This window comes from Aethalodelphis obliquidens, unplaced genomic scaffold (genome assembly GCF_003676395.1).
Source record: "Aethalodelphis obliquidens isolate GAN/ISIS:26980383/991018 unplaced genomic scaffold, ASM367639v1 scaffold11, whole genome shotgun sequence".
Classification (NCBI taxonomy): Eukaryota; Metazoa; Chordata; class Mammalia; order Artiodactyla; family Delphinidae; genus Aethalodelphis; species Aethalodelphis obliquidens.
In genome coordinates this window covers 19,208,837-19,229,183 of record NW_020837955.1, presented here as the reverse complement: position 1 = coordinate 19,229,183, position 20,347 = coordinate 19,208,837, and the positions used below count along the sequence as shown (strand labels likewise).

At 53.6% G+C, this 20,347-nt stretch overlaps 1 protein-coding gene across 7 annotated transcripts; it reads left to right on the top strand.

Moving 5' to 3' along the window:
• The first annotated feature begins 1,004 nt into the window (after positions 1-1,004).
• Positions 1,005-19,588, top strand: KCNIP2 (potassium voltage-gated channel interacting protein 2). Of its 7 annotated transcripts, XM_027112382.1 has the most exons (10): positions 1,005-1,302; positions 13,813-13,908; positions 14,748-14,846; positions 15,486-15,610; positions 16,012-16,081; positions 16,250-16,320; positions 16,442-16,549; positions 16,735-16,839; positions 16,974-17,036; positions 17,331-19,588. In XM_027112382.1, the coding sequence occupies exons 1-10, from the start codon at positions 1,230-1,232 to the stop codon at positions 17,376-17,378; spliced, it is 858 nt and encodes a 285-aa protein (XP_026968183.1). In that variant the 5' UTR covers positions 1,005-1,229; the 3' UTR covers positions 17,379-19,588. The 7 variants fall into 7 exon arrangements, 6 of the variants coding, with proteins under 6 accessions (XP_026968183.1, XP_026968184.1, XP_026968182.1 ...); XM_027112383.1 differs by lacking the exons at positions 1,005-1,302; positions 13,813-13,908; positions 14,748-14,846 and adding an exon at positions 4,116-5,260; XM_027112379.1 differs by lacking the exons at positions 1,005-1,302; positions 13,813-13,908; positions 14,748-14,846 and adding an exon at positions 10,568-10,761.
• The last annotated feature ends 759 nt before the right edge of the window (positions 19,589-20,347 follow it).

The following is a 20,347-nucleotide window of genomic DNA, read 5'->3' as shown; positions in this document are numbered from 1 at the left end:
GGGAGCTCATGGGCTAGGAGCCCAGGAAGGATCGTGGGGGAGGTCAGACTAGTAGGCTCAGTTGTTCAGTAGCCATTCCTGGGAGCTGGAGGTAGGCGAGCTTTGTGCTAGCCGCTAGCTTCAGAAAAAAAGAGCGCTAGTCTAAGGGAAGGGGGCCTCGTAACAAGGGCATTTCTCCCCCACTCTTGCCTGCATCCCCAGACCCCTCAATCATTTCCCAAATCTTTTGGAAAACAGAAGGAATCTAGAACAGGGCAGGTGACAGAAGAGAGCAGGGCAGGAAAGTTGAAAGAAAAAAAAAAAGGAACAAAAGAACAAGAAAGTCTTGAGAAACTGACCTGGTTCACTCTTTCTTTTCTTTTTCTTCCCAGTTGGCCAGCGGGGGTCATTAGATCAGGGAAGAAGGCACCTTGAGAGTGAATAGGGCCCAGAGACAGGGTCCTGGAGTGGGTGAGGGTAGGGGTCCTTCCAGGAGAAGAGAAAATTGTAGTCCACTGGCCTGAGATAAGCCTGCGTTAGAGGCTGAGTTGACCTTTGCATCCCTAACCCCGTTCAAGCAGGGTGGGCACTGGTGGGGGTCAAAGAGACTCATACATGGGTGGAGAACAACAGAGAAAATAGGGGCTGACAGGGAGACCGAACAGGGGACTCATACGTACCCGGGCCAGTGCTGAGGGTAGGGGAAGGAGTGCTGAGAATCGGGGGCGGGGATTCCTCCTAGCGGAGCCTTTCTGGCCCTGTTCCCTCCTCCACCCGCAAGACCCGGGACTTCAGGTTTAGGGGGTAGTGTTGCCAGAGAGCTCGTCTCCCTCCCCGCACTTCTCAGCTCACCCTTTCACCGGGTGCCTCCCCCGAACTGCAAAGAGGAGGGGGCGGGGGTAGGGGGAGCCAATCCCGGCAGCGCCAAAGGGGGGAGGTGGCGGTGACAGCCGCGGGGAGGGGGCGGGAGGAGAGGCGGCTCGGCTCCAGCTCCGGGCTCTTCTCCGCTCCACTCTGCCTCCGGCTCTGCGCTCACCTACTGTCCAAGCCTCCCGCTCCTGCCCCAGGATCCCCAGGTGGGCCCTAGACCGCGGCGGTCCGCAGGCTCTTAGCCCAAGCGCTGACTCTCCAGCCACCAGCCCCCGGCAGCGCACTACGCCGCCAGGGGGCGCCGTGTGAGTTCTCTATCCCAGCCACTCGGCGCCCCCTCCCACGGCCCACGTTGGGACGGGAGGGGGGCGCCGGGGGCCATGCGGGGCCAGGGCCGTAAGGAGAGTTTGTCCGATTCCCGAGACCTGGACGGATCCTATGACCAGCTCACGGGTGAGTCAGTGGCTTGGGAATCGGGGGAAGGAGGGTAGATTCCATCCCCCCAGACCCTTAAGCCCCTCTAACCCCTGCCAGGCCCTTACCCACACTCTGACCCATTCCCAGGTACCCTCCCGGCTGTTCTGGGCTGCAGGACACTGAGGTTCAAAGCTTTGGGTCCCGCGGGGGTGGTGGTGGTGGTGGAAGGGTTGGGGGCAGAGCACGTGGGCCGGTGGGGAGAGGCAGCAGGTGTGGGCATGCATGACACAAGGCTAGGAGGGTGTCTATAGTGGGAGGTGTTACGTGTGAGAGCGCCTGTCATTCTTTGTGTCTGTGTGTATATATGTGTGTGCGCCTCCCACAGCTGGTTGCCATGTGCCCTGGGCTTGGTGACAGCCAGGGTGAGTGTGATTGCCTGTGATTGTGCAATTGTATGTCTTGTCAGATGTTTCAGTGAAGTTGTGTAGGACCCTGATTGTACTAATGAAGTTGTTTTAACCAAGTATCTCTGTTCTGTGTGCAACTCTGTGCTTTGAGTGTGTGATTTTCTGTATGAAGAGGCATGTGACTACCAGTATGTGTCAGGTCTTCACTTTATGGTGGTATGTCTCTTTGTAAGACTTTATGACTGTGAACCTCCTGGGACAAGCATGTGTTAAAGTGGGTTGTGTTGTGTTTTAATTGTGAGACTGTGCGGGTTATATTGGTGTTTGATACTGATTGTGTACTTTCACGTGGTGATGTCTGCAGTGGGGCTCTGTGAGTGTCTATGGCATGTCTTACCCTTGCTGCCTCTCTGGCTTCCTGGGGCAGAAGGGGGTCTTTAGTGCACACCACTGCTTCCCCATGTTTTCCACAAATAGCCCCGGTCGACCCAAGGAAGGACTCTGGTGTCCATCTACCCAGCCTGGCTTCCAGGAGCGTCACCAGCTCCTGTGGGGAGGCTTTGGTTAATGCTGGATCAGCACCCCCCCCACAAAGTATTTAGAGATCATTCTTACAACTGAAGCTCCTTCAACCCCCAACAACCCTCCCAGAACTTCACCCAAACCCAGAGGAAAACAAACCCTCTAGCCTCCCCTCCAGACCCAGAGGTAGAAGCTCTAGGCCTGGGAGGTGCCATGTGGCCTCCCCTTCTAAGTATCCCCCCAAACCACTTTGCTGCTCAGGCATCCTCTCTCTCCCACACTGGGGAGGTATGTGAGACCAGTACATCTGTGCCTGTGCATATTCCTGGGTTTGGTAGGCAGATCCACGTGTTTGTGTGGGTGACTGTGTCACCTTGTGTACATTTCCATATACGTGTGTTTCTGTCTCTCATTGTGCAGCCTGCCCAAGAACTCCAACAGAGAATGGGAGTAGGGAGACTGTTTGCCCTGTGTCTGAAACAAGCTGGGGAGGTGAAGGGAGGCCATGATCCTTGTCCTTGTCTTGAGGAGAGTAAGGTTAAGACTTGGGGATGAGGAGAGGACTAGGTTGTAACACCTTGAAAAAGTGTCTCCCTGACTAACACACCCTGGGGAGGTTCTCGTCCCTATGCCCAGACTCCCAGAAGGGGGAGCCCTTCCACTCAGGCAGGCCCCAGATGTGCCCTAGATGTGCCTCAGGCCTGGATGGATTACAAAGGTCCAGGTGACTAGCTCTGCTTTAGACTGTGTTCTCACCAACTCAGGATCCTTGAGAGTAGTAAGGCCCCCAGCGCCCTCATTAGCACCACATTAATCAGTGTTTTCTTCCTGCTTTAACTGATTCTCCCCTTTAGTGGAATCATCTGCTCCCCACTTGGCTATTTGAATCAGAGATTGGGTGGAAGTGGGGAAGCCCTTGTACGGGAAGGTGCAGGAATAGAAGTGTGAATACCAGCTCTGTATGACTTTTGCTCTCTGGGCCTCATTTTTTTCATCTGTAAAATGGGAAATACTACTTCCCACCTGCCTGCCCCCCAAGGGAAATAGAAAGTTCAAATGTTGACAAGCATCAAGAATCGTGTTCCACGTCATCAGCATCCTCGCTGTAGATAGCTCCACACGCGACTTGGGAAGTAGAAATAAGACTACCAGGAGCTCTCCTTTCTAAGGAGGGCTTATCTTACAGCGGGAGATAAATGGGGTTGGGAAGCCGGTGTTAAGGCGGTGGGTGCTCGGAGACGCCTGAGCTGAAGCCGGATGGGGAGTCGTTGTCCGCGGTGCTGAAGCGCTTGCAAGGCGGAAGTGCAGCAGGACCAGCCAAATTCCCAATGTTCCTTCCTTGTGCAGGCGGGATTCCTGGAATCGGACCTGGGGGTATTCTTTGGCTTCAGTCATCCCGGCCTATCAGGCTGACAGGGAGGGGGCGCTAAAGTCATACCTCAGGTCATCCTGGGTTGCCTCAGCCTCTTTCCTTACCCACTCCCACCCCAGGCTCAAAACAAATCTGGGGGGCTTCCCTGGTGGCGCAGTGGTTGAGAGTCCGCCTGCCGATGCAGGGGACACGGGTTCGTGCCCCAATCCGGGAAGATCCCACATGCCGCGGAGCGGCTGCGCCCGTGAGCCGTGGCCGCTGAGCCTGCGCGTCCGGAGCCTGTGCTCCGCAACGGGAGAGGCCACAACAGTGAGAGGCCCGTGTACCGCAAAAAAAAAAAAAAAAAAAAAATCTGGAGGAGACTTTTAGGAGAAAACAATCTGAACCCCACCCCGCCCCGCCCCGCATCTAGCACCTCCGGGCCCGGCAGGACCTATTGGCAGTGCGGCGAGGTGGGAAAAGGCAGCGATCCGCTGCGGTCCTGTCCAAGCTGGAAGCAAGGAAAGGACTGGAGAAGATGAGGAGAGAGTTGGGACCTGGCTGGCCAAGTCCTGAGCTCGGGTCCCGGCCTGGGATCTCCGGAGTTGCGTCCCTCCGGCCATAAATATCGTTCCCGGACTGGCGCGCCCCCGTGTGGTTTTAGAGGAGCCATGCTTGCGGAGCTGATTCCAGACGAGGATGTTGCCAAATCAAGTGGCAAGGTTCCATGGAGTTCAGGGGTGACTCTCGCCTCGTAAATGTAGGATTTTCAGCCAAAAATACGGGATCCCAGTCGGAAGAGTGGGATCCCCATAGGCTCTGTCAGAAGTTTAAAGGCGTTAGTGGGTCCTGGAAGGGTTTACTTTGGGTATAACCAGATAGGGATGAGTCCAGGGCCAGGACTGTGGGTAGGGGGGCTTCTCCTCGATGCATCTGGCTGACAATCGGCATAGGAGGGGAGAGTGTGAACCCGCCGCACCAGGACACAGGGACACAAAACAGTTACAAGAAAAAGATATTCAGAGACAGAAGACAGACCAGTAGGGGCACGTCCCTGCAGCCGCTTTGTCACTCCAATACACTGGTCAGTTCCTCCTCTTCCCTCCTACTCTCGCGCCCATTGGTCCAGGAAGTATGGAAGTGTGGGGAGTTGCCATGACAACTAGGTCGTCTAAACCCCTTCGCATCTTTGTGTCAAAATGGGAAGAGGAGGGGTGTGACAGGCAGAGAATGAGGGGATGAAGCGGGGCAATGAAAGATAATGTTCATTCCCTCCCCAGCTCATTTTTCAAAAACCGCGGGTGCCCCCTTCCCCACCGGAAATTCAGAAAATATTCCCAGAGAAGGCTGTGAGGGAGAGTCCGTGCCGCCCCTCCCCCCCGGCCCCGCCCCGCCCGAGTCTGGGAATTTGCGGGGCGGGTGCTTCAGGCGCTGAGGCCAGGGTGAGTTCCCCTCGTGTGGCCGGGAGAAGACGGGAAGCGGACCGAGGCTCTATTGCCTGAGATCCTGGTCCTATGGGTCCGGCCCTCCCGCGCCGCCCACGCAGGGCCCACTCCGTTGGGGGCGGAGATCAGAACGCCCCGGGCCTTGGGGGCGGAGCTTGACCTCTGTGCTCACCGCAGGACCATGAACAGATGCCCCCGCAGGTTCCGGAGCCCGTTGGGGCAGGCAGCGCGATCCCTCTACCAGCTGGTGACTGGGTCGCTGTCGCCAGGTATGAGGAAGGGAGGAAAGGGCTGGACCCCTCAAAAAGTAAGCGAAGTGGGATAGGAGCCTTACAGAGGTGGGGAGAGAAAGGGCCCCTCACAGAGATGGAAGGGGCAGGATCCTTCAAAGAAAAGAGTTTAAAAGGCAAGACTCCAACAGAAGTGGAGCTTGGGATAGGGTCCCTTAAAAAGAAGGTGAAGGACATAGGGGTCTTCAAAGAGGAAAGGAGAAGGGGCATCATCGTCCCTCACAATGGTGGAAGAGGGGGCAGGGCTCCTTACTGAGAGCAGAGGTGGGGGCCTCAACAAGGTGGATGTAAGGGGCAAGGCCCCTCACAGGGATGAAGGGAGGAAGCTTGCAGCAGAGCAGGGAAAAGGCAAAGCTCTTTACTGAATTGCTTAGTTTAATGGGATCTTAAGATGACTAGGGGCAGTGTGCAGAAGGAAAAAATCCTGAGGTGGGACTGGACCAACATGAACTCAGCTAGTGAGTTTATGCATGATGGATGGATAGACTTGTGCGGCATAAGGATTGTATGTCACCATTTTTTCTATCTCTGGGAGTCTGTATTAAGGGGGTTTGTGCCTCAATGGGGTTGTGATCACTGGGGCTGTGCACCCCTAGGGTTACGTATCCCTGGAATTCTGTGACACTAAGACTGCATGTACCTGGAGTTCTATGCTTTAGAGTTGGGTTGGGGGTTCCTGAGTCACACTAAGTTAGCTGTATAGACTTCATAAGGTTGTACCTTGGTGTGGGATTTGTTCAATTTATGACATGGATTGTGGGTGTCATATCATGGCACTGCTGAGATTATGCACACCTCCACTTGGGTTTCCTTAGAGCTGCCTGGGCAGGGCCCACAGAACCCAGCAACTCCTCCCCACCTGACCTGGGGAGACCAAAACATCCTAGCCTGGTGGCATTCTGGGATCTGTAGTTCTCTGGCTGTCTGCACAGTATCCCCTTGAGCCCCTGGAATATAAGCAGGCCTCTCCTTACAATGTGCTCCCAGAAGGAGAGGAGATGGGGCTGAGCCAAAGCCATGCTTGGATGTCTCTTGGGAAGCATGTGTCCTCCAAGCCCCCTGCTTGGGCCTGTCTCAAGTGACAGATGGCTGGAGCCAGGCGGGGCCAGCTCTCAATCATAGCAGGCATGACTTCCAGGCCCTAAAATAGCCCCAGGGCCTAAGGAGATCATTAATTACCTGATGCAGCTGGGGGCTGCTCTGTCTTCTGGCCTAGTTGGGGATGGAGTGGGGCTGGAGGGCTGACAGAAGGGTCTTTACTGGTTGGGTTCTTCACTAGGGGAGCAAGGGCAGACGGGAAAGTGGGACAGTTACATACTATGGGCCCCCTTCATTAGGCAGTATTTCTCTGGGTTTGAACTTCGGGAGGTAAATAACTAATTGATAGGTGTATCTCCGTGGTGAGATTTGAGGGATCTAAGGGAGGGCTCACTTAATGCTTCAAGATAGTTTTCCCTTCAGCCTTCACTATGCCTGAAGTATTTTCATTAAGACTTCACTCCTCTGGGTGAAGAGCAAGGTGGCACAGGGATGCTTGGGGAGGACAGACCTGGGCAACTTTCTCACAGAGCCCAGAGACTTGAGAGGTCTCTGAGTGGGGGTGGGGGGTGGGGAGAGAGCCTGAAAAACACCTTGCTCTTTCACTTCTATCAGATCCTCTCACCAGAGGCCTGGTTGATTTAGGACCTTGAGTCCTGTGAGGCTGGGTCAAGGTCTCTGAAGGTTGAGGGTGAGGGTGAGAGAAGGAAGAGGAGGATCTGCAGACAGGGCAACCGGCTAAACGGTTGTCAATCTGTCCATCTGTGAATCAGCAGCAGAGAGCAAGGAGATGCTGCTGTTCTGCCTCTTTCCAATCAAATAGCCTGGCTTGGCATTCAAGGCTCCATGGAATCTGCCCCTTTCTGGTCTTATCACTCATATCTACCCCAATACCAACTAAGCTGCAGTCACTCAGGATTCCTTGACACCTCCACACACGTTGGAGAGACAGCCTGAGGGAGCTGGCAGATCACTGGTTCTGGTTCAAGTCTCCATCTATCCTTTATCATCTGTGTTATCTTGGGACAATCACTTCTCTGAGCTTCAGTTCCTTCATCTGCAAAATGGGTATACTGCTACTCAATCTGACCATTTCAGCTGTAAACACAGGAATAATAGACCCTACCCCTCAGGTCTATTATGAGGACTAAATTAGATAACATGTGTAAAGTATCAAGGACACAAAACATGCTCAATAAATGTTGGTCCCTTTGTTAAGGCAGACTGTTGACAGTTTAGCCATCCTTTAAGAACCAGCTCAAAAAATACCCTCTCCAGGTTTTTCCTGGGCTCCCAGTTAGAAGACTAGAGCTCATTTCATGGCCTGCTTTGAACAGTTCCTACCACATAGTAGGCACACAACAAATATTTTTTGAATGAGTAGATACCTTATAGTTCTGTCAGTGGGCTGTCTCTCCCTGCCCAGGAGAGCCAGAACCCTGTTTGCTTCACCTTTGTTCCACAGGCACCAGCTCAGAGCCTGGCATTCAATTTGTATAGGTGCAATTTTTTAACATCTTTGCCCTCTAGGAGCTTGGAATCTAATTGAGGAAACAGGACTGATCCAGAAAGACCTGAGTTCAAATTTGCAACATCTCCTCTTAGCTAGGTGACCTTGAGCAAGTTCCTTTACCTTTCTGGGCCTCATTTACCTCATCAGTGAAATGGGCACAATACTTTTCACTCTGCCTACCTCATGGGGTTGTCATGAGAAGACATGGAAATAACAGTGTTTGTGGAAATGCTTTGTAAATTGCTAAGATATGTAAGGGGGGAATATAATATTATTAATAGTGGCAGTAAACAATTATAAGCAATTACTCTGTGCTAGGAATTATTCTAACAGCTTTCCGTGTGTTAGTTCATTTAGGAGGGCCTAGCAACCATATGAGGTAGGAAACCGTGGCACAGAGAGATTAAGAACTTTCCCAGTTAATTCCAAGGGGCAGAGCTGGGATTTGAACCCAGGGAGTCTGGCACCCTGGCCCACACTGTTACCTACCATGCTATGCTGCCTCCTTTTACTGTTCCCACTGATAACATTACAGACTTAGGTGCTGAGTTTTGAGGGCCCAATGGGCTACCGTAGAATTTCAGGTAGCTGGGAGCCTGCTGAGGGCTGGAGGCTCTGAAGGGAAGGGAATTTAAGCTGTCTCTAAAGGACAGGTAAGAACTGTAGGATAGGAGAGCAAAAGGGAGTTCATTCCAGGCAGAGGGAGTAGCAGGAGCAAAGCCACAGAGATAGCACTGGGTTTGGTGTGTTTGGGGGACAGTGAGGAGGCGAAACTGGCTCAAAAAAACGTATCTGCCGATGAGGGTGCGGGAAGGGTATTAAATCCCAGGCATGGATTTTGGACGGTGAGAGGGAGATGCTTGCTCATTTCATCTGTAAACCTGTAACCTCCAAAGGTGTGAGAAGCCAAAAACAGTCCCTGAGTTGACTTCTTCCTGGGGGAGAGAGGGGGGACAAGCAGAGGACCAAGCCTGCCGGAGGCATACCCTCCTTCCCAAGGATGTTGGAAGGGTCGGTGGAGAGGGAAGGGGTAAGATACGGTGTGAGATGAATGCCTGACCCCCCAGTGGTGGCCATGTAGAACTGCAGATCCGTGAACCTCAAATGAAGCAGTAGGGACTAGCCCCCATCCCCACCCCCACCCCACAATTGAGGCTGAAACACATCCCAGAGCTGGACGAGGTGGCAAGGGTCCCTTGGGTTAATCCCCCTAAACTGGGCCTCCTGTGTGAGCAAGCCGTCTATGAAAGGAGCCAGTGTAGCGTGGTGGTTTAGAGCACAGGCTGAGTCAGGCTGGGTTGACACTTATTGATCTTGGAGATTTTCTTAAGCTACTTTTGTCTAGTTTTCCTACCCATAACGTGGGGATAACAGTACCTCCTTCACAGGCTTATTGTGAAAATTCAATGTGATAATGTCTGTAAGCACATAGCACATTATCTAGCACATACTGAGTGCTCAATCCCTAGCCAGCTGTGGCAGTAACCCAGAGGCTCTTATCTTCTGGCTCCCTGGTTCTGCAAGCCTCTCCCCACCCCACTACGGACACCACCGCCGCCATCACCACCACTTTGAGGGAGACTGGAAGACAGGGGAGGGGCTCCAGGAATACAGCGGGGCTGTGTGGCTCCCTTGGAAGGTTCAGATTTCCCTCCTACTCTGGGTTTCTCCATCAGCTCAGTAAAGATTCCCAAAGAACAGGGAGGGTTTTGGCAGCTCCTGGGTTGAGGCCCCTGCCAGGTGGAAAGGAAGAGCACATCCCTCCTCTCCCAAGGAGCTTGATTCTCTGGGTCCCAAAGGCAGCTGCAATAAGTCCCCTCCCCAAAGGGTCATGATAGGGCTAAGGGGCTGTTTCCTGACCAGGCTACTGGACCTAATCCTCCCTCCCTTGGGCCTCAGTTTCCCTGTGGCCTGTGGGAAGAGAGTGCTTCCCGCCTCTCAGTCTCCATGACAACCGCAATCGATGGTGGTGGTGTCCTCCTGACTGGAGAGGTCACCACCTTCTCCTCCCTTATATTCTCATACACTTTCATGCAGATACAATTACACAACCACCACAGACCCATACTCCTAATTATATGACACATCCATACTACCAATCTTCAGACCCACATGCCACAACCCTGCTAAAATACAGATACCTCACACCCCATACACACTCAGAAATACTCCAATACACTCTCACACACACACCCCACAGACACCCAGGTTACATACCCATATACACCACACACACCGCTAAGACAGGTGCACAATCATGTGTAAACACACACACAGACACACGTAAGAGGAGGTACACATACTCTCCATACACATACAGGAATATACACACAAGAAAACACTCAGATACCCATAACATATTCTGACTCACACATCTATTACTTATGCATGGGCAGCTCCTAGTTTCACACACACACACACCCTGCCCTTCCCTGCCTTCTCTCTAAGCACAGGTCTTCCCTCTGCCCCCTCTCTTTGGTACAGAGTAGCCACAGGCTGTCTGAGGGAAGCTGTCTCAGGGGCAGAGGCAGGGCACTGCCCCCCTTCTGTGGTCTGGCCTGGCCCATAGCCTTCACACCAAAAGCTCTGGAGGAGATACCAATCCATAGGCAGGAGTGGCCCCGTGAAGAGGAAGAGGCTGTGGCTTGGAGGCTGTGGCTGGGAGGCCTGTGGGGAGGCGGGGGGAGGGGGAGAGGGAGGAGATCCGGGGAGCGAGAGGGGGAGGGAGACTGCAGGCAGTCCTACTCAGGCTGGGGAGCCTGAGGGGGAGGAAGTGTGAGAAGGGAGGGCCAGCCTCAGCCTGTGGGGCCATGCCCCCGGCCCACCATGAACCTGGAAGGGCTGGAGATGGTCGCTGTGCTTGTGGTCCTCGCCCTGTTTGTCAAGGTGCTGGAGCAGTTTGGCCTCTTTGAGCCTGTCTCCTTGGAAGGTAACCCAGGTGTCTGGGCATGTCTGGCCCGCTGGCTAGAAGGACAGTGGCCCGCAGGGTTGGGGAGAAGACTACTCTGACTTTATGACTGGTGTGAGGGCTGCAGGGGTAAGCAGGTTAGTGAGGGGATGGGACATCTGGGGGAGGGGAGTTGGGGGAACAGGACATCTGGGAGAGGCAAAGAGGGGGACTCAAGGAGTGGACCTGGGGGAGGCGAGGAGGGAATCTGGGGGATTGGGTGTCTGAGGGAGGTGAGAGAGGGCCAGGAGCCAGGGAGGTGATGAGGGGGTACAGCATGGGGGGACTGGGATTGAGGATAAGGGGAAACTGGGGGGAATGAGGAAAAGTCTGGAGACAGGCAGGGGTATCTGGAATAGAGGAAGGAGGTTCCAGGGGTCCTGAGATAACACCAGACTTCTGGGGAGTCCCTTTTGGGGCCAGGGACCCACAACGGCTCTGAAGATGTGTGTGACTCACCACACCTCCATCCTTGCAGGTGTGGGTTACAGGGTGTGTGTGGACTCAGTGTGTGAGAGATACAGGGGGTGTGGCTGTGTGTTCATGTGTGTGAGAAAGGACAAAACGTATGACTACTTGAGCCTGTGTATGTGACAGGGGTGTGATTTACTGCGTCTGAGTGACAGAGTGTGTCGCTTTATGAGATGGCAGATGTGACTGTGCCTGAGGGGCATGGAGTGTGTGGCTGAGCCTCTTTGGGCATCTGATTGTGTGTGTGGCTATTCCCAGAGTTCCCTAATGTTATACCAGCTCCATACCCAAGGTTAGGGATGGGGTGGGTTCTGGAGGGACAGGAGTGGGATCACTGTGAATGAGACATTCATAGACAAATCTGGTAGGACAGTGAGGGGTGGATCGGATCAGGGACCCTGCCTCCCAAGCCGCCTTGCCTCTCCCAGGTCCTCTCAGGATCTAAGGGCAGAATGGGCTCCAGAGTCTAGAGTGGGAAGTGGGAAGGCAATTCTCCACCCAACCCGAAAGTCAGGTGGGGAGAGTGATACTGGAGGTAGAGAGAGGAACATGTTCTGCCTCCCCAGGGAGTTTTAGCCTCTCCCTCTTCTTCATGCCGAGACCTGTGCAGCTCCATAGCATGGCTACAGGAAAACAGGCAAGAACCATGATAAGAGGACTGCAGGGTAGACACCTGGGAGAACTGAAAAAATGTGAAAGGAGCTAGGGAAGAAGGTCCGTGAATTGCCTGCTCTAGAATTCCGTAAGAGCAGAAAACTCCTAGTCTACCCTCCATCCTCTGCTGCATTTATTGGGGTGGGGTGGGGTGGATCGCAGGGATTGGTCCTAGATGAACTGGGATTCATCCAGTCCTGAAAAGATGAAGTCAGTCGGGCTCTAACTTTCCATCCCCTTTAGACTATTGGTGGGAAGGGGGGAGGCATCCTGTCTGCTGAAGGCACCCCCTTTCTCTTCCCACCTTCAGAGGAGCCAAGAGGAGACTGAGTCCTTGGAGCAGGCAGGGGACCAGATGGGGGGATGTGTGAAGAGGGGGAGGTTGGGAGAGGCAGGGGGAGCCAACCCCCAGTCGAGAGGCTACTACACCACCAGAGGCCCCAGGCACAATCGGCTTCGGGAAACCAAAGTCCGGGCTAATGGAGCCCTGGGCCAGAGGCCAGGCCGCCATCGATCCCTCACCCAGCTCACTGCCTCCCTCCCACCTCTCCATAGCTCCTGGGGAGAGAGGACAAATGGGAGGGAGAGGAGGTGCTGACTTCAAGCAGTTCCCTTCTGGGAGCACAGCATCTTCCTGAGGGTGGAGCCGGCTTGGAAGGCAGGGCCTGCAAGGGAGCTGGGGTGCCAATCTACAACTAAAGGAAATTGGGCCCCTCCAGGAATGGACTGAGGCCAGCTTCAGTCAGTATGCCAGGTCCAGTGAGCTCTGGCCCTCGAGTCTGGAGGTGGGTGCAGCCAGGAGATAGACACACAACAGGAACTTGGAGGGTCTCCCTGGGATACAATTAGAGCCGTAGGACACATGTGTAAATAAGAGGAAGTGAGGAGAACTGTGATCAGTGGGCTCTGGGTAGTCCCACATTACAACAAAATACTCATCTCCAAGGTCTGTCATTGCCTGAAAGTTTGCTATCATTTCACCTTCAAAGAGTAAGCCATACTGGAAAAGACTGGGAAGGGACACACTTTTAGGGTGGATGAGTTCTCTGAGAACTCTGTTCTGCTGGCGGGAAGATTCTAGGTGCCTTGGAATGAGGGGTTATAGGCAAGAAAGGTGGGGGTGTACCCAGGGCAAATGCAGGTTCTGTAGGTGAGGTGCAGTCTTAGGTATCTGGGTGCCATGGGCACCTAGGTCACAATATGATATGGGCATGTGTGTGGTGACCTTGATATGTCATGGTGACCACACTGTGATGTGATGTCCCAGGGTCATTGTGTGTTCTTGTGTGGTTTGATCGTGCTGTGTGTAAGATGGCCTGTATGGTTCCTAATGTATGTCTGTCATGTTTTTCCCAGGTCAGTCACATTTGTATATGTTTGTATTAAGAAGTACTAGGTCAAAGTGTGTATGTCTGTGTGTGTGTGTGCATGTGTTGGGAGGCCACTGGGTATGAATGAGGTACTAGGTATCAAGCGGTCCTTGTGTGGCATCCATCACTCTGATTTATCATACTATGTATACACACCTGTCACTGTGTGTGTGTGAGAGAGGCAGGCAGCCCCCGGGTTGGACATCACCCTCAGAGGTCCAGCTGTAGCACTGGAGCCAAGGACACTGGGTCAACAAAGACTGAGGCCAATGCTACTTCCTCCCCCCACCCCCGGCCACCTCGCTGTTCCCAGCTGTGTCCCTTTATACAAGGTGCGGAGCCACCTTGGTGGACTTTCCATGCCTGTGAAACCCACTGGACTCCCCTAACCGGCCCCAGCTACTCTCACCATTACCCACCCCCCATATTCCCCCAACACCTGCCCCCAGCCAGGGTTGATTTGTGATGGTGGGGAGGGTACAAGGAACAGAGGGACAGTGGGGTTAATGTACCTTCCTGGGGTCTTCTCTCTTCCCAGGCCACCCTCCAGGGCCCACTAAAAAAGCGCTGAAGCAGCGGTTCCTCAAGCTGCTGCCTTGCTGCGGGCCCCAAGCCCTGCCCTCAGTCAGTGAAAGCAAGTGCCTCTCCTGTGCTTCCGGGGGCGGGGCCCGTATGTGTCGGGGTGTGACCGGTGTGAGGGGAGCCGGCCTGCGTGAGTGTGTGTGGGCGTGACCAATGTGGCGGAGGTGGGCTGGGCACTGACTAACCAGGAGTGTGAGGGGGCGTAGCTACGCAGCGCAGAGCGGAATGTGTGGGCGTGGTCAGTTTGGAGGCGGGGCCTGAGTGTGTGGGCCATCTGGGTGTAAGAAATGGGCAGGATCTGGGTGTTTGGGCGTGGTCAGTGTGACAGGCTGAGGCCACTCTGAGCCTGTGTGAGCGTGACCAGTGTGGCAGGGGTGGGACCAGGCGGCTGTGAGGGTCTGTGCGTGGCTTAGCTGGGGTTAGTGTCTGGCCGCCCTCCCCGCCCCTGGGCATGTTTTGGGCCTTGAGATGTAGGTCATCAATGTCTTGACTAGATGGATGCAAGTGTAATGATGGAGCCCGCCTTCCTCCAGATGCCAGGATACCTGAGTTTCCTAGTACCAGCCTGGTCCCCAGTTGAGTGACCTCGCTTTGTCTGTAGGCCTCAGTTTCCTCATTTGGGCTTTGCCCACCTCACAGGATTATACATACTGCATCTTTGCAAGCTATAAAGGCCCGGTTTTGAGAAGGTCGTTGTGTTTGATTCTGCTGGGTCCCACAATGGGGGTCGATTCGGAAAAAGGGCAGGGGGATGTGCGCGGGGTCCGATTCGTGTGTGTCTGTGCTCATTCGTTACGTGTGCCTCTGTGCGCGTGGGGGGCTGGGGTGTGTGCACTGTAACACGCAGGTCTGTGAGATTTGCTGTGAGTGTGAGGGGCGAGGTGTGTGCAGCTGGCCGGGTCCTCCGCTTTCTCGGTGACAGTTCGCTCCCTTCAGCATTAGCCGCCCCAGCCTCCCTCCGCCCCCACAGACCCCGCCCGCTGGACCCAGGTGACTTACTCTCCTGGTGGGGGCGGGGGCGGGGGACTTCGGGAGCCTGGGGTGGGGGCACCTGCCTGGGGAATGGATGTTGGGAACAGGGGCGGGGCTGATACGGGGCCAGGGGTGGTGGCCTTCTCTAAGGCACACTAGTGCTGTGGCAGGAGTGGGGTGTGGAGGGGGCTTGGCTGGAGCTGGGCGGGGCATGGCTCGGGCATGGCTGGGATAGGCGGGGCTTGGCTGGAGGGAAGGATCTGGGCGGGGCAAGGGTGAGACCGGGCGGATCTGAGTTGGTAAGGGGAGGCCCAGAGCTCGAACCCTCAGAAGCCCCCTCTCCAACCCAATTTTCCTACTCCTGGCCTTCTGGGACAAAGACTGGGCTGGGGGCCTTCCCCTCCAACCATGGATCAAGGGCCCAGGGGCCAGCGCTGACTCAGACCCCGGGCTCTGGGGCCAGGCCTGGCCTTGGCCTGGGCCCGCTGATATACCTCGAAGCCGACCAGCATCTTCTTGGCTCTGGGTCCGGGGAACTGGCAGGCTGGTCTCCGGCGTCGGATATGGGGGGGATGGATGGTTCAGTGATTTTGAAGAGGGGTCGTGGGGGACAGGCCTGAGGCGCGGCTGTCCCCCCCAACCGCCCCCACCCCGCAGACAGCGTGGAGGATGAGTTTGAACTGTCCACCGTGTGTCACCGGCCCGAGGGTCTGGAGCAGCTGCAGGAGCAAACCAAGTTCACGCGCAAAGAGCTACAGGTCCTGTACCGGGGTTTCAAAAACGTGAGTGCAAAGCAGAACCAAACTGGGGAGGGGCAGGGCCTATCCAGGACTTTTCTGAAAGGTTGGCCTGGAGGCTTTGAGGAGTGACAGGGGAGGGGAGGAGAAGGGACAGCTCCCCTTCCACCACAGACCAAACTTCTAGGTTCCTGCTGGTTTGAGAAGGGGCGGAGCCTGTAGATTGGTCTGTCAGTTCTGTGTTTTTTATTTGTGCGCTTGGGAGAAGTCTTTCCTCCAGGAGAAGAGCTATATGGTGAGCCCCCTGGAGACACGAAGATTTCCCCTCTCTCTGGGAGTCTCTGGACAGGGAGGGTTGGGTGGGAACCTGGGGGGTGAGGGGCGGTGAGTGGAAGGGGGTTTTGTCTCTTCCTTCAGTCTGGTTTCCTTCCCTACGCTACCCCCAGGAATGTCCCAGCGGAATTGTCAATGAGGAAAACTTCAAGCAGATTTATTCCCAGTTCTTTCCTCAAGGAGGTGAGGGGACAAGTCCTGAGAAGAAGCAGCTGTCCATCTCTAGGCTGACTTGGGGAGAGGGCTGGAAATGCCAAGTGAATGGGGTTTGAGGAGCCCCACAGAGGTAGGGAGGTAGGAAGTCCTCTCCTGTCTGGAAGCCAAGCTTACTCATCCACACTTATCCTGCAGACTCCAGCACATATGCCACTTTTCTCTTCAATGCCTTTGACACCAACCATGATGGCTCAGTCAGTTTTGAGGTGAGCTGGAGACTGTGGGCCAGGGAAGCATGTTTCCTGGGGCTTCAGGGCCAGGCCAGACCCAGAGAGAGGGTTGGGTGAAAGGTATCAGAAGACCCATTTTCCCCTGCCTCCTTCCTAGGACTTTGTGGCTGGTTTGTCAGTGATTCTTCGGGGAACCACAGATGACAGGCTGAACTGGGCTTTCAACCTGTATGACCTCAACAAGGATGGCTGCATCACCAAGGAGGTACAAGGCAACTGAACAGCTGGAGGGGTTGTATGTGTGTGGGGAGGTGTAAAGGGCCCATAGGAGGGAAATGTGACCCACATATACATCACCAGCAAGGGGTGGGGTCTGCCCTAGGCTCTAGGCCTTCTAGTTTGGAGGCTGGAGGCTCTGAGGAGGGATCCTCTTCTCTCTCGGCCTAACAGGAAATGCTTGATATCATGAAGTCCATCTATGACATGATGGGCAAGTATACATATCCTGCACTCCGGGAGGAGGCCCCAAGGGAACACGTGGAGAGCTTCTTCCAGGTGCCTGGGACTGGGTAGGCTGGGTTTTAGAGTGAAGGGAAGGAGGTGAGGTCGCAGAAGGGAACTTACCCGAGTTCTGCCTGCCTCTCTCTTGTCATCCCTTCTGTTTTCCCTACCTGACTACTTTTTTGCAGAAGATGGACAGGAACAAAGATGGCGTGGTGACTATTGAGGAATTCATTGAATCTTGTCAAAAGGTACAGGGCCCTGCCCTCTACATTTCCCTGGTTTGGACTCAGGGCCTGATTCAATGATGTAAGAGAAGGCTCCTTTGGGCAGAGTACTATTTCCCTAACTCACCGCTACCTCTGAATCTTTTTCCTTCATAACTTGGGGAGGCCTGTCCCTTCGCCACCTCTCTGGGTGTCTCCTTCCTCACTGCCTCTCTCTGTCTCTGAATGTCCCCATTTCTGAGTCAGTGTCCTTCTCCCTGTCTCTGATAAGCTCTTTTTCTTTCTCTCCAATCTGCCTCTCTCCCACCATGGCTACAGGATGAGAACATCATGAGGTCCATGCAGCTCTTTGACAATGTCATCTAGCTCCCCAGGAGAGGGGGGTCAGTTGTCCTGGGGGGACCATGCTGTAGCCCTAGTCCAGGTGGACCTCACCCTTCTCTTCCCAGGTCTGTCCTCATCCTAGCTCTACCCTGGGGGCTATAGGAATCCAAGAGCCTGGGGATTCAGTGGTTCAGATTGCTGGAGCTGAGGGGGCTATAGAGTGGGCAGAGTGTATCTGTGGGGTGTTCCCAACTCCCAACAGCTCCCCCTTCCTGTCTGAAACTCAGTGCTGAGGGTGCCCCTGCTACAGGAATTGAGTGGTCCTCCCCCTTCCACTCCCACTTGAGAAACCACAGTGCTAGACAAAATGTCTCCTGCTATGGTGCTTCCCCCATCCCTGATCTCATAACCATTTCCCCTAAGACCCCCTTAACAGAAAGGCTGTTCTGTCATTGGCACTGACTGGCCTTTCAGACCAGGGCCTTTGAGAGCCCTGTAGGAGGTGGACAAGAATGTAGAGGGAGTAATCTTGGGCCTGAGCCAGTGCATAGGTCCTAGGAGGTAGCTGGGTTAGAGAACAGAAGAGCCTGGGGATTATCAGTGAGAGCATGCCAGGCTATAGCTTTCAGCTCTACAGGTCTGCCATTCAAAGCTGTCAGAATATGAATTTCCAGGCTCTTCAGAAGACCTTGTTTCCTTGGAAATACCCCAGAAAATTTCCAAGTATCCCAGGAGAGTCTGGGATCCTGGTGTTTGGCTCATTCCCTCCTCTCCTCCCTTCCTGTTTGTGTAGTGGTGGTGGCAGTGGGGGGGAAGATAGGTGGGAGCTGTCTTGGCTGATACCTGCCAAAGTTTCAGCCTACCCTCTCTGATGGCTACAACTTAAGTTTTCATTTGCCATTTCCTCTCGACTTGGAGGCACAGAGTAAGTCAGGGACAACACAGTGGATGCCTTAGAAGAAAAAGGAAGGAAGGAGGCGGGCATAGATTTGAACCCAGTGTGGGGGCATTTATTAGACTCTGTGATATACCCAGGCTGTATTCCTGCCCCCCGACATAGCCTCCTAATTGCCCACCCAGAGTCTCCTCTTGCTCTATTCAATCTACCCAGAGATGCCCCTGAGCACACCTTGAAGGCAGGAACATTAGGACCCAGGTCCCACCTCACTGTCAGCACCCCTGCCGTGCCGCCACCCCTTAATATATCTGCTTGTCCCGTTTAGCTCACTCTCCCAGTCAGCTGTGATCTGAGGGGAGGGTCCCCAGGGAGCCCCCTTTCCTATCAGAACACTGTTGACTGCTTTGCATTTTTGGTTCCTCTGTAATTTTTGTAAAATAAGAAGTACACCAGATCCAATAAAACACAATGGCTATGCACAGGCTCTGTCTGCCTTTTTGTCTCTCCTACCCCGCACATAACTCACAACCCGTAATTCATACAGCCTTTTGGATTCCAGAGAAAATGCTTCCTTTCCTATAGTATGGCCAACCCTTGGCAGGAGATCAAGACACAGGTTCTGGAAGGGTTGGAAACCTACTGGACCTCAGAGAGGCCCCCGAATCTCCCTCCCACATCCTTAGAGGAGACAAGGAAGAGAAAGGTGATTGATGTCCTGAAGACTATGCCAAGCAAGCTGTCTTTTGGCTAAACATTCTTACAAGTCAAATCCAGAATTTCTAATTTACAGACATCTTCGTTAATTTCAAAGTGTTTTCTTTTGAGAGGGGAATTCCCTTTAGTTTCTAATGAAAGTTCCTTTGTATAAACATCCCAACCTTGCCTCTAGTACGGAGGTACATTTGTGTCTATACTGCAGCCAAGAATGATGGGGGAGCAGATGAAGTGGACCCAGGGCAGGTCACCGTGGAGCAGGTGACACAAAGGGTAATAGAAACTTCCTGTGCGGAGTGGGAACCTTTCTTTGTTCTGCTCCTGGAGAGGGGCTGCCAATGGTAAGTTCCTCTCATCCTTTCTCTAGGGCACCATTATGTGGTGATTAAGCTTCACTATCCATAGGAGGGGGATCAGGCCTTCTCTCCCAACACTGTACATGTTGACAAGGTCAAGGGAAGGGTATGGGTGTCCAAGAAACAAAAACTTACTTCCAGAGTCCATCATTCTGTCATCTGGTTTCACTGCTCACATCATCACACAACTGTCTGCTCCTTAGGTCCTTGGGTTTCTTTGGGTCACAACCCCTCTGAAGGATCTAATTAAAGTTGTGGGCCCACTGTCTAGAAAAAAAAAAAAACCCAACACACTTTTCCATATATTTTTGTGTCCCTGAAGCCCATCCATGGGCCCTAAGTTAAGAACCTGTGATCTAGTCTACCTCTCAGCCTTCCATTGTACAGAAGAAGAAAAAGTCCCAAAGAGAGGAGAGGACTTGCTCAAGGTCACCTGGTGAATTTATACGAGGATTGATACGTGATTGATACTACTAGACGCAATCCCCCAAGTCTCTGTTCAGGGTGGCATTGGGGCACAGTAAAAATTTGTGTGTGAAAGATGGATGCTGTGCATGTCATGCATAATCCGGACAAGGTGACACTGTGACAGGCTCTCATGTTGCCCTATATTTTTCCTTCATGGCACTTCTCAGTTTGTAACTGTATATTTAAGTATATTTATTTGAGTGATTGTCTTTTTCGATACACTAAGCTCCTGAGGGCTCCTTGAATACCCAGACTAGGTTTTTTTCCCCCTCCCCATCCTATCCTGGGGCCTGGCACATAATAGGCATTCCATAATTGTATGAATAACTGTAAGATTTGGATAAGTGGACATGGTGAGTGTATGTATATAACTGGGTTAGGTATGGAGACAGTCTATATTTTAGGGTAGATCCAAGCTTAAGGGAAATTGAAGTCTGAAGCTGAGAATTTCTAGGAAATGAGAAGTACCCCAGAATTTCTAGGAAATCAGAAAAAAACAGGAGGTTGGCATTCTGATCATTTTTTTCTGGCCACTGGTTGGATTCTGAATGTTGTTAGCTGCCCCATCTCAAAAC

Bases quoted from the DNA above. Each gene is read 5' to 3' on its own strand.
- KCNIP2 (XM_027112382.1), top strand. From the start codon at position 1,230: ATGCGGGGCCAGGGCCGTAAGGAGAGTTTGTCCGATTCCCGAGACCTG. The intron at 16,082-16,249 runs GTGAGGGGACAA...CTTATCCTGCAG, and splicing joins CCAGTTCTTTCCTCAAGGAG to ACTCCAGCACATATGCCACT. The intron at 16,840-16,973 runs GTGCCTGGGACT...ACTTTTTTGCAG, and splicing joins ACGTGGAGAGCTTCTTCCAG to AAGATGGACAGGAACAAAGA.